This window comes from Euprymna scolopes, chromosome 3, assembly GCF_053919585.1.
Source record: "Euprymna scolopes isolate OS-2025 chromosome 3, ASM5391958v1, whole genome shotgun sequence".
NCBI classification, from domain to species: Eukaryota; Metazoa; Mollusca; class Cephalopoda; order Sepiida; family Sepiolidae; genus Euprymna; species Euprymna scolopes.
This window is the reverse complement of record NC_136484.1, coordinates 126,390,498-126,404,727: the sequence shown is the minus strand read 5'-3', so window position 1 is coordinate 126,404,727 and position 14,230 is coordinate 126,390,498. Positions and strand designations below refer to the sequence as shown.

General features: G+C 32.6%; 1 protein-coding gene across 16 annotated transcripts in view; it reads right to left on the bottom strand.

Moving 5' to 3' along the window:
* Positions 1-14,230, bottom strand: part of LOC145258715 (nucleoprotein TPR-like) — a 198,587-nt gene that overhangs the window by 178,025 nt on the left and 6,332 nt on the right. For all 16 annotated transcript variants that reach the window (XM_080116631.1, XM_080116632.1, XM_080116640.1 and 13 more), the window contains exons 2-5: positions 10,256-10,360; positions 7,794-7,867; positions 7,569-7,665; positions 5,539-5,642 (exon numbers count right to left, since the gene is read on the bottom strand). In XM_080116631.1, coding sequence (XP_079972757.1) covers positions 5,539-5,642; positions 7,569-7,665; positions 7,794-7,867; positions 10,256-10,360 — 380 coding nt within the window. The remainder of the gene's footprint in view (positions 1-5,538; positions 5,643-7,568; positions 7,666-7,793; positions 7,868-10,255; positions 10,361-14,230) is intronic.

Genomic DNA, 14,230 nt, shown 5'->3' with positions numbered 1-14,230 from the left:
TCTCCCATACTACTCTCGGTTCTGTAGAGGAATTTAGTTTATTGACATACTTTTCCCAACTCTCTTTTTTAGCTGCTTTTATTACCCTACGAGCTTTAGCTCTATTTAATTTGTATTCTATCAAATTTGAAGTTGTGGGTTGTTTCTGAAATTTCTTCAGTGCAATTTTTCGCAATTTGATGGATTCCCGACATTTATTGTCAAACCAGGGTCTGTTGTACCGATTAGATGCTGAAGTTTTAGGGATGCATTCATTTGCAATTTCTACTAGTGTTTCTGTAAAAAATTCTACAGTGTTGTTTGAATCATTCAACTTATGTCGACATTTTTCTTTGTATAATTGCCAGTTGGCCTTATTTAGCTTCCATCTGGGAAGTTTTTCGCTGTTGAATTCTGGAGTTTCTATCACTAATGGAAAATGGTCACTACAGCAAGTGTCATCATATACTTTCCAGGTTAAGTCCATATATAGTGATGGATCACACAAGCTAAGGTCAATGGCTGAATGGTTTCCACCAGTTGGGTTGATGTGTGTAGGTGTTCCATCGTTGAGGAAGCATATATCGTTTTCATTGATAAATTCTTCCAACGTTTTGCCCTTTTTATTGGTGTCTTTACATCCCCATAGTATGTTATGACTATTGAAATCTCCTAATAGGGCGAAAGGTTTGGGTAATTGATCAATCAATTTTTTAATCTCGTTTTTATCTATATCCATTTCTTCAAATCTGTTTTGTGTAGGGATTCTTGGTCTGGAACTCGAGCGTGATCTGTCTAGTTTTGTTTTAGTTTCTTTTTTGAGTGGAGGTTTATTTCTTTTCTCTTCATGGGCATATTTTGGTGTCTGTTTTTTCCCCTCTGTAAGTGGAGATGTTTCTATGGGTGTTGTATTTCGGGGTTTTATGGGTTTATTTGATTTAGTTTTAGCTTGAGTGGTTTGTTCAGTTATAGGAACTTTTTTTTCATTGTTGAATTGTTTTATAATTTTTTTAAATTCTTCCATAAGTTCCTTCATTTCATTAAGTAATTTAATAATGTCCTCGGATTTAATGTTGAGTGAATTTATTTTTGTTTGTTTATTTGGTTCGGTAGTTTGCTGTATGTTTTTTTTTTGTTATTTCAGAATATTTTGCATTTTCTGATAGTTTGCGAGCTTCTTGGAAGGTAATATTTTTTGTATATTTTATTTTGTTGATTTCTTTTTCACTCTTCCATTTGTCGCATTCTTTTGAATTGGCGCTATGGCCTTTTTGACAATTGATGCATTTTGGTTCTTTTTTACAGTCTGTATGGGGTTCATTATCTCCGCACCTTATACATATTGGAGGGCGGGTACACCGGTCTCGATGGTGTCCGTATCTCTGGCAATTGTAACACCTGAGTGGGTTTGGTATGTAGTGTTCAACGTTTACCATTTCATACCCTATTTTAATTTTGTTTGGAATTTGGTGAGTATTGAATGTTAAAATGTAAGTATTTGTTTTTATTATTTCGCCAAGTTTATTAATTTGGACTCTTAACGTCAGTGACGTTTTGTTTTTGTAGGTTAGTCTGAATTTCTTCCAAGGGGCACAGTGATAATTCAGTACTCCTGATTACGCCTTTGCTAATGTTCAGAGATTTGTGAGGGTAAATTTTAACATTTTGATTGTTAAAACGTTTCCATTTGGAAATTTCAACAGCATATTTTTGGTTTTCTACTTCGAGAAGTAATGTACCATTATTTAATTTTTTAACCATTTTAGGTTTGATGCTAGATAGAATCTTTTCAATTTTGAATGGGGATATTTTGGTTATTGGTTCCCCTTCAGTTGCTTCTATAACTATGAAGCGGGGAACATTCTGGGTTTTTTGATGAAGCTCTGTTTCAGTGTCAGAACTACTGGCATCAGATACTTCGGTGTGGTTTCTTTTTTGAGGCTTTCTGGATTCCATTAATATATTTGGTTTGTTTCATTTTTCATGCTCCCCACCCACCTCGGAGTCCTATATGGGAAGTGTTGGGGGGGATACCCATTCGCCCCAACCCAACAGGGATACAAGAAAAGTATACTCTTCTTGCTGGTGGATTCAAGCATCTGTGGTTCTTCAATTTCTTTCTGAAGGCCTCGTTTTCAGTAAGAATTTCAGTTTTTCAGTCGTGTTTAGTCCATTATTCAGCAAGTTGATTGGCCCTCCGGCCACCGCTTACTAAATCAGTTTATTGTATAGTGTGGGAAGTGCAAGCATATTTTCTTGTTATGTGTCTGATTTAGGGCTAGGCGTGACCAACCGATTGATTGGATCGGGCCTATCCAACCGCCCGTCTTAGCTTAAGTAAGGGCCAAAGAGGTGTGTTGCATCTCATGTCCTTAAAATATCCTGGACATGATCTACTCAACCACCAGGATTCCATTCGTAAGCCTTACGGGATGCCACCCACGGTCAACAGGTGGCCCCATTGAGGGACTTATACCCTCTGCAGGGGGGCAGTCGGCATATTCTAATGCCCCACCGACAGAGTCAACCGGGAAGTAGGGAAGGAAAAAGAAAGTAGGGGAGGAGGGAAGAAGGGTTGTTGTTTTTGTTTTTGTTTTTCGTATAACATAATTAGGTTTTACAAAAGAGAATAGAAAACAAAAACAAATCAATGTAGGTGCATTTCGTCTCAGGAAGCCAATAGACAGCCTGATCTGGTAGCACCAGGACCGAAATGGAGTTAGTCAGCAATCGTCTATGGCGACGGTGGTGAGGAGTGGACAGAAAGACCTAAGATACGTCCAGTTCAACTGGGTAAACAGATGCATCTAATATAGCTTATGTAAAATCTCTTTGGGTAGGAAATCAGCTATAAGTTCTGTTGGGTAGATTTTGGAATTGGAGTAAATTACAGTGTTAAGAAAAAAATCAGGGAAGGATTTTGAAGGGTGTGGAATTTCTAGAAAAATGGGATTTTTTTTTAGTGGTTTCAGCCATTTAAAGTTTTAACTACATAGGTTTAGTAATTTTATTTTTAATAGTTTGGAGTTATTAATGAATATTATGTATAGCTATGTTTTGAATTATTAGTGGAGAATATTATGCATAGATATAGGAGAAGATGGGATATTTCAACGGAGTAAAATATATAATTAATAATTAAAAATTAAAGTAATCTGCTTGAAAAGTAATAAAGTAAAATAATGTTTTATGTTTAATAGTTGTGAGTTTCGATGAGTAGTGTAATACTGTTAAGAATGTGCAATTGTTTAGGTTGGGGGTTGTGTCATGAACTTCGGTAGGGTATGAAGTTGCTAAGAAGGTGAGATTTGTAATGTCTACAAATAATTTAATTTCTAAAGTTAGGAATAAAATACTTTTCATGTAAACAAAGACAGAGGGAATATAAAGATTTACATGTATTAGAGTTTTTCGAGAATTTCCTATTTAATGGTGGTTGTGAGATTATTTTGAATCAGGTTTAAGTAGAGGGTACTGAATGAGGTTTTATTGGGATGGTTGAGGTTATTGAAGGAGCATTTGTGGACTCTAAAACTGTCTTTAAAAGAGGTTTCAGCAAGTCCGATGTCATTTTTTATCATTTAGGTTTTCTATTGGAGCCATAGTTGATTTGTATACAATTTCAGTTTGTAGGCATTTTTATTTGAGTAGACAATCCAATTTATTTGCGCCGTTTTTTGCGTTACTGATATTGTAATTATTGTTGCTGTTATTAAGTATTCTATTATTATATTTTTTTAATTATTCTTTCTAGGTTATCACTGCTATTGTAGCGGAGTTTAATAGTGTTTTATTAAAGATTTTATGTAATATGTTGGGGGTGGGGGGGTAACCAACTCAAAAACTTTTTTTCCCAGTTTATCTTTAATCATTAAATTAAAAGAAGGGTTGAACCAAATAATTTTCCTAGATCTTTGTTTTTTTATTGTTGGGAGGGAGGGGGCCATATAGTTGATGGTGGTGTTAGTATATCCACTATTTTTTAGAAATGCTTCAAAAAAAAAAAAAAAAAAAAAAAAAAAAAAAAGGGGGGTTTGTGTTATTAAAAATTTCCTATTTTGATGAGGTTGTACTAATTCTATTTTCGAGCGATTTGGGGATATGTTTAATATGTTTCAGGTAGTTGGATAAAGGGTGTATATGTAAAGGATTGATACTGTTTTTAGTATAAGGTCCATATGTATTGTTTGCTAGGTTGAAAGTAAGATGGAAGAAGTTTACAGTTTTTAAATTAGATTTAATTTCAATTTTTAGATTAAAAGGTCAAAAGGTCCGGTTCGATTTCTTTTGGTCCACTGCTGGCCCTGGCTAATGAGAACAGTTTTCCTACATTTTTTTATAATGTCTTTCATTTGGCTGTATATCAGAGAGGAGGGATGCAAATTCTAGGGCTTCATCGAAGAGGTCTTGTGAAATGGAGGGGTAATAGCTCTCAATATCAAATTGAATGAAAACAGCTTTCTTTTTGTTCAGGATAATAAATAGTGTCCTTAATATTAATCCACTGATTTAAGTTATAAGTGTTTTTGATTTGAAAGTTTATTCTCTCTAAAGATTATTTTACTAATTTTATCTATTTCAGGTCTTGTGGAGTTTATAAGTCTTGTTTGTGGTTTGGTATTAGCAACTTCACATCCTACTGAAGTTCATATGACAAACCCTGCCCCCATCCTAAACACTCATAACACTATCACACTACCAATCAAAACTCACAACTATTGCATAAAACACTATTTCACTTTATTACTTTTCAAGCAGATTACTTTAATTATTAATTTTTAATTATCTATTTTACTCGTTTGAGATTATCTCATCCTCCTTATACCTTTAATTATCACACTCCGGAAATTCTTAGAAATGTAATTACAGTCACCCTTCAAATTCCCCATCTTCTATATCTATGCATAATATTCTCCACTAATAATTCAAAACATAGCTATGGGTGATATTCATTAATAACTCCAAACTATTAAAAATAAAATTACTAAACCTATGTAGTTAAAACTTTGAATGTCTGAAACCACTAAAAAAATTCCATTGCTTACTCTTTAACTCCATTTCGGCCTTGCAACACATGCAAATCATCATCCAGAACTTAAACTTTTTTTTTGACATGATCAATTATCTATTTCCTTCTTTTCTTTTCCTCTTCTTCCCCCTCTTTTATCCTATCTTATCTTTATAATTTTACCAAATTTTTAATTTACTTTTTTATTATTGCTTCCCCCCCCCCTCCTTTTCCTTTTTCTCTTACTTCCATTCTCTTGGCTTTTAATATCCATATGTAATCACAAAAAACATATCTTTCCTTTTTATTTTAACTTGAATCATCTGAGGATATGGGCGGATAATTTTTATCCCGTCTATTGAAACAATTTGTAATGAATTAAGTTAATACACTTGAGGTTATAATTTATATATATATATATATATATATATATATATATATATATATATATATATATATATATGTGTGTGTGTGTGTGTGTGTGCACACACAAGGAAAAAGAATACAGTTTTAAGTATAAAAAAAAAAAAAAAAATGGTGCCAATAATTACCTTAGCAACAACATCTTGGCTGTGAATTTCTTCAACTTTAGCTAAAGCCTCACATTTGGCTTGATTTGCTTCTGAGAATTTCTTTGATAATTCTTTACATTCCTCTAAAGAAAACAAAGATCAGTGTTAATATCAAAATAATAACAATTAAAAAATTACTTCAAAAATAATTTGTAGAAATTTGTACAAACATTTTTTTAAATTCAAATCAGGGCTTTCATTTCTTTTCCTGTGACATGATTTGTGGTTTCATCATTATGTAGATATTAGGTTCAATCCTCAATGCAGGAGACATTCAAAAAATACAATTGCAAACTACTTGGGACTTCTACCCAATCATGGTTGACAAAACAAGAGTATGCTATCCCCCCCTCTCCCATGGATGATATAAAAGGTTCTGTTCCATGAACCAAAATGTTATGCAAATAACACTCAAGAGTGATAACCAATGCTATTAAGGTTTTGTGAACCGTAAACATAATCTTGCGTCAATGTGCAGTACTACTACTTACTACAATGTATATTTTTTTATATGTGCATATAAAAATCAAGATAAGAATAGTAAACCAAATGCAAATACAGAAGAACAATTTTTAATTGTCACCTAAGTATAATAATTGGTGCTTATTTAGAATTACACTTAATTAAAAAATATAACAAATAAAATACTGACATATAATAAAAAAAATCACATAAATTGATCAAGTATTTTTTTTTATATATAGAAAATTATTTTATTTACGATTTTTAGCTATTAGTAAATTGTATTCAATACAAGGTTGATTTTGATCTCAATAGTTCAAATTGAGTTGTCTCCCCTTATTTATGAAGGATGGGTGCCAAAAATTATTAATCGCTAAAATCATAAAATTTGATTTTCTTGATAAAAAAAAAAAAAAAAAACTATCAATTTATGTGACTTTTTGAATATGACATCTTTGTTGCATGACAGGTATATACATCATAAATAATGATTTGTCAGTATTTTCTAGTTTTTATTAAGTTGAATTCTAAATAAGAACAAAATAATTTTATTTGAAAAATAAGAGTCCCAATCCTTCTCAGTTTAATGTTGAACATGCTTAAATTCAAAAAGAAAGAACAAGCATAGGGTAGAACGATAAAATTGTCGCCCTAGAAAAGACATGATGATTCCATCCCAGTTTGATGAAAACTGGTTTCCTTTTTTTGTAGCAGACCATCAACTAGATAACCAGTTGTGTACAAATCCCAAGAGCAATAGGAGCCTCCTATCATGTTTGAAAGTGATACAATACTTAACGAGCAAGATTGGAGATGCGCCACTGTACAACTCATGCTCTCTACTGATCCAAGTTATGACAAGACCATTGTCAGCACCCTCAAAATGCAAATCCAAATGGTTCAATGCTTGAGAGCACAACTCAACAAAGTTCCTAGCCACGGTTATGATCTTTGGTGTGGTTTTAAATGAGGGCCACGTCATGCCATTTCACATCTTCGAAGTTGGTTTAAAAGTCAGCACCAAAGTGTACCTGGATGTGCTGAAGAGTGTTGTATCCACTAGCGCAATCAGGTGGCAGCTGGCAGACCTTGGACATGGAAGAAGGACTCGGCGCCTGCCCACAAGTCCAGAGAGGCTTGCCTTCAGAAGGAGTGCTACAACTTTGCACTCTTCTGTCATTGACCCCAATCCTCCCGACCTGAATCTGCTGGACTTCTTCATTTGATAATACATCGAGAACATCACCAACATGACCTCCAACAATACCAAAGCCAGCATAATCACCACCATCTGTCGAGTATTTGCCGAGCTCCAACCAGTGCTTGTGGAAAAGGTGGTATGCTTCCATTTCCGGACTCGTATCGAGGTGGTATTGGAGGTAGAAGGCGGTTACATTAGATAGATCTCAGCTCTACTACATAATCAAGTTACCTGAACTTATTTTATTAATAAAAATTTAAAAATAAAGATGTAGTGTTGTTTTCTTTAGGGCGAAAAATTTATCGTTTCACCCTACAGTATTAATATTAAAAAAAAAATAACAAACCATTAAGGCGATCCACTTCTTTAGATCTCTTCTCAAGAAGTCCAACCAATTCTATCTTCTCAGATTCCAACTGTGCATTTGCTTTGGTAAGATGTTGCTTGATGGGGAAAAAAAAAAAAATATATATATTTAGAAAGATAATGTAAGAAAACAACCCCACCCCCAAAAATGTTTTAAAAATGAAGATAGTGTCAAGTATTGAATTAAAAATTTCTAAATACTTACCTTGGAAGACTCACTATCTTCTTGATTATCTTGCAAGGATTTTAATTTTGTAGAAGCTTCTTTGAATTTTTTCTCTGGAATAAAAAGAAAATATTTTAATAGATTCAAAATAAACAAACTAAAATGTGATGATTAAAACAAACAAAAAAAAACATTATAAATAAATGAGAATGTTGAAAATCATCGAAGTTTAAAAAAAAAAAAAAAAAAAAAAAAAAAAAAAGAAATGAAACCTAAGTGGAGATATTTTTTATGAGCAATTGATATCCATTTTCCAAACCTTTGTTGATTTCTCTATGAAACTGTCTTTACCAAATGTATGTGCTTCGTGTGGCTTACTGCCACCTGTTTCTCTAAGTGCATGAGAAAACAGACCTGAGCCAGAGTGGCACGAAGGATGCCAAGACTAGCATAAAAAGTCACTGACATCGGCACACTAGTTAGGAAGCCAGAATCACCTTCATTATAGGAATCAACAAGAAAAATCATTCTACCAAGCAAAACTGACCACCCACTAAATTGAGAAAGAGCTATGGATCTATCAATCCTATCAGAGCAAGATTTTTTTAATTTTTTTAGTAAGTAGTTTTTGTTTTATATATAGTTATGTTCAAAGTGAGTATAACCCTAGATACAGCGAAATTTTAGCCAACCATGAGTCTTAAGGTCTGTTGTGTCATGAAAGTTTTCATTTTCTAAACCAACCCACAGTCATATGCTAATTACTTATGGTACTTATTCAGAATTAAAACTAAATTAAAATACTAAATTGCAGAAAAATATTTATAGTGTACATATCAATCACTGAATGAAGATGTCATATTTCAAAAATTACGTAAACTGATCAAGTTATTTTTTTTTAAATATGAAATCATTTTTTATGATTTTTAGTGATTTTAATAGGAAATCGAAGCTTTACAAGGCTAATTTTGATCTCAATAGTTTGAATTGAATTGTCTCTCTCATTTATTTATAAAACATGATAGAATACAGATCAATGTTTTGTTATAAAATTTGATTTTCTTGGTTAAAAAAAAAAGAAAACCTACTTGCTTAATTGAGATGATTTTTGGAATATGACATCTTCATTCAATGATGGGATGTTCAAAGTTTTTCTAAAGATTTTTCTCTATTTTTGTTTCGAAAGTAAGTCAAATTCTCAATAAGCACCTTATTAAAAAATCAGCTATTCATTCTTTAATTGAACTTCTTTTAAAACATTTGAACCACTCCCAGTCAGTCATTCAACATTTTACAAAAACAATTACATACAATATAAACAAAAGTAACTAATATGACCAAAAACCATCTAAGGCTAAAAATAGTGGAATTTCCAGTAAGATGAGCTTACAAGTCTTAATCTTACTGAATAACAATTATTTTAAGCTTTACTAGATGTCATATAATTTTTTTTCTTTTTCATTATCGAATATGAAAATGAAAGCGATGAAGGTAGAGGTGTTCATGTTGTGGTATACCGGTACAGTCAAGGAAACGGGGAAACAGGAAGGAAGTTCTAAAGGATGACTGCTCAAGGAAATAAGCTATTAAAGTTAGAAAGCTCTCTGACATCTGGGGATCTTCACTGTGAATGTATTTCAGAGCAGCTAGTTTGATGCAGCACATTCCATCGAAGTACTTATAAAACAAGCACGAAATTGATGGAACAGAGGCTGCACCATGGTCAATCATGTGAGACTGTTTTTTGAACCCTGTCTTCTAACAAGAGAAGCGTGAACGGTGCACCAGCCCAGATGCAACAACAATGTTCCATACATGGACAGACGGTGCCATTGATACGGTCAGATGGAAGAAGTTTTCTAACACAGTAGAGGAAACACGCTTTTCTTGCAGCAGCCTTGGCAGTGTCTTCAATATATTTGTTCCAATTCATGTTACTTGTAAATGTTAAGCCGAGGAGTTTGAACAATGAGTTCTCATTTAGAATCATAGCAATATGTGGTTGAGAAGGTTTCTTGCAATTATTAAAAGGAAAGAATCTTAGTCTTAACAACATTAAGTGTTGCCATCAATTTACATCCAACAATACTCCATGCATTGGTGAATAATGGCTTTGTAGAGAGATAAGATACTGGCAGGTGCAAGTAGTTTCATAACACAATAAAGGAAGCCCATCTTCTTTGCAGCAGCCTTGACAATATCTTCTATGTATTTGTTCTAATTCATGTTGTCTGTGAATGTTAAGCTAAGGAGTTTGAATGATGGAATCCAAGGTAGGGTTTTATTAGCCATAGCAATCTGTAGTTGAAAAGGTTTCTTATGATTGATAAAGGAAAGGAGGTTTGTCTTAGTAGCATAAAATGTTACCATCCATAAATTAAAACACAAAAGTTAACAATTCACCCATTGGAAAACAAGAATAGCTTACAAAAAAGTGAACAAGGGCATCCCTATTATAGGGATGACTGTGGAAAGAATCACCTGCATTCCAAAACACTCACCTAATTCTTGATGTTTTTCTTTCAGCTCAGATGATGAATTCGTTTCAGATTCCAACTTGCTATTCGCAGTTATTAATTGTTTCTCCAATTCAAAATACTGTTGCTCTGAAATAATACAAAAATTAAATTGCATATTAAATTTACACTGAAATTAGTTCTTATATAGAATTCAACCTAATTAAAAAAAAAAAAATAGAAAAATGTTTGATGTACCTATCACAGACCAGAAATGTCACATTCCAAAAATCACAGAAATTGATTTAAAATGATTATGAAATTGGTAGCATTACAAGGCTGATTTCGAATTTTGGACATCTGTCTCCCCCCCCCCCCAAAGATTACGATGTGACAATCTCTTTTTGCTTTCTCATAAAATTTGATCGTCTTAATTAAAAAAAAAATAAAAAAATAAAAAAAGCTACTTGCTCAATTTACGCATTTTTTTTTTTTTAATATGACATCTTTGTTCCATAGCTAGTACATACATTATAAATATTGTTTTGCATTTTTGTTTAATTAGGTTGAATTCTAAATAAGAACCAAGTAATTACATTGATACAATTTTTCTTTTTTTTTTGTACAGTAACAATTTGCAAAATTTTGAATATGTAATATTCCAAAATTGCATGTAAAATTTGTTAATTTTATTAGAAACTTTCAGACACAAAAATGGATTCATAGGCTAGCTTTACAATATAAAAAATGGATAAACAATGTAATACTCAACTATATAAACCAAAGATGTTTGTATGTCTGTCTATGCATCAGTTGTCAATGAATTATCTCCAGCCAAAACTAATGGCATATTTGGAATAAGCAGGTTTCTTCAGTTCTTTTAGACTTTGTAAATGAGTAAAAGTTATTTCATCTATTATAATTTAAGGAACTATTATTTTTTTTATATAGATGGAACATATACAAAAAACCTAAATACTTAACCAGAAACAAGCTCTATCAGGCATATGTATGCCGTGTGATAGTTTTTGTTTGAAATCGTGGATGAGAATTGTCTGTTCAGTAGTGGAAATGCAGTTTTATGGATTGATTCAGAGAGAACATTATCACCAAAATGGCATCTTTTTTGACATAACGGACAAAATTACCTTTTCTGTTTTTTTCTGTCATGGTGAATGATAATAGAACATTTTACTATTAAAACATCCAGTGTTCAATTACTAACTAATATCCCCTACCTATAGGTAAAATAGCGACTTATTCAACTAATAGGGATTGGTATTTCAACATACATAAGTATTGAGGAGTCAAAGAATTTGATTTAATATTCATTCTACATGCTGTCAGGAGTTGGACAATTTTTAGAAATTGACTTCCAAATGAACCTGTCCCCGACTAGGGCTTTATCTTTTTTCTCAAGTGCATACTTAACACTTCCTTATTTTTGTTGGCCTTTCCTGTCATCACAACTCCATCACCTACCTCTACTAATCCAAGAACTCACATTCATTTTTTCAATATAGCTATATGATCAAACTATCCAGATTTAATCTTCCTGAACTCATCAAATCTAAACCTGCTTCAAACATTCATATTACACATCCTTATATCATTCCTCTCTATACATAGACATCTTAACATATATCCTCAACTTTTACAGGCCAGGTTTCACTTCCATACATCACACGGCATACACATGCCTGATAGACTTTTCTTTTGACAGACGTCATGCTCTGTTGATTAATAAACAGCAAAAGTTCTCTGAACTCTTATTTTTTACTAGTTGTCTCACCCCAGCTTTGAGCAAGAGTATTTATAACAATATTCGTTTTGCACTTTCCAACAGACATTTAAATGGCTTCATACAAAAAAATAATAAAAAATACTTGGAGCACAGAGTTAAAAATTGGGTTTTTACCAATTTCAATGGGACTGTTAAAGATAATTTTCACAGACCTAAATCAAAATAAGTGACATATTGGCCCAATCAAAAATAATCCAGCTCACAGCGTGTTCAAAATTTTCTCTCCTTTTTCGTGTTCCCTTCATTCTGTTCTACGCTTCACAACTTCAAGTTCAAATTAATGAAATCACAATGCACAAGTGTAAATTTTGTTCTTTTCTTTAATCACTTAAATTCAACATATACAAACCAATTTGATTTGCATAACTACATCTCTGGATTCGTTTTGGACGTTAAAATAAAAAACCCACGCGATCATCTCTACTAATGCTTATATTTATAATCAATGGAGCAGTGTTTGAATCCTCACACTCCATTTGATTTAAACATTTCTCTTCTCTTCAAATTACATTCCAGGCAAAGATAGGTTCTTTTATGGCATGAGCGAGACAAACAGAAACAACTTTCATCATTCGATCCTGAGTGAGGATCATCATGTCTGACATATTTCTATAGACGAAAAAGAAGTGTATATATGGGAGGGGGAGACAAAATTAAAAAAAAAAATTTTAAAGTGTTAATAAAAAAATAAAACCAAAAAAAAAAAAAAAAAAAAAAAAAACATGCTTAAAAGTTGCAGCAAAATTAGAGCATGTTAGAAGTAAACGAAAAATCCGAAAGGTAAGAACATGTAATTACTTCAACTTACTCTAGTGCTAATAGTTATTAAAATTAGTTTTACAGAGAACTAGAAAAGAACAGTACTCGTGCAGTGTGCAGCCAGAATGAATGTTGTTTATGTCATTACATTACAACATTTAAAGCACTTGGTAAAAAAAGAAAAATATTTTACGTCTTCTTGTGGTCAGAAAATAATTGTAAAAACTAAACAGGTTGTTATTTATAGGAAACAAATGTAATTCTTTATATGATAGGTGAAAATACTGAGGTAACTTTTCTTCATGATATAAGTCAACGTTTTTCTTTTTAGGTCATAACTTGAAAATGTCTTCACTACACCAAGTCATCAGACAGACCCAAATTAGTATTTGGGGGAAAGAAATTGAAGCAAAGTACTATTTTATAGCAAAGAACAACAATAAAAATTGGCTAAATGATAAAAAAAATTTTAAAAAATAAAAAAATGCTACACTCCTGATCAAAAATTTAAGATCACTTGAAAATCTTTAAAAAGAAACTTTTTTTAAGGATAGATTTTAAACTCCTACTTAAGGTTACCAATACTACAACCTAAAAGGTTATGGGAAAAAAAAATACATTTCAAACATTTAATTAAGAAATTTACATTTTTATAACAATGAGGCATTTTTACACTTCATCAAAATTAAGACCAGAGGTATAAATTGTTTTTTTTACTTCAGTTACAGATTAGTAGTCACCACACCTAAAGAAAGCAAACTTACCGAAGTTGAGCATGCTCGAATTCTAGGTTTCCATAAGCAAGATTTGCCACAGCAAGCAACCACAATAAAATTGATTTGCAGCTTTCTAAACAACAGTGAGAATTATGGAAACGTAAAATCCACTGGTAGGTCCCCAAAAATTTCTCCTGCATTGAGTAGGAGAATAAGACGGGTTGTTGTGAAAGACGGGACTTTATTTTAGTCAAATTAAGGCAGTCACGGATGCTGATTGCAGTACAGTAACCATCAGACAAAAAGGCATGGTAAATAAAAAGCGTAAACAAATTCCTTGCCTACTTATGTGTCACAAGGTGGACCGCTTAAGGTTTGGTCATGAATACCAAATATGGGACGTTGAGAAGGGGAAGAAAGTCCTGTTTTCTGATGAGAAAAAAATTCAATCTAGATAATCCTGATCACTTCCAATGATATTGGCATAACAAAAACATGCTTTCTGAAATTTTCTCAATAAGTCATAGTGGTGGAGGGTTCCCTAATAGTATGGGGTGCCTTTTCTTAGAGAGGAACGATCAAACTCAAGGTGATGCAGGGTCATCAGACAGTGGCTGGATATGTTAGCATGCTACAAAAAGCATTGTTGATGACGGAGGGCCATCGTTTGTGTGGGGGTAGATGGTTATTCCAACAGGATAATGCTGTACTCCACACTGCACAACGGACCTTAATCTTTCT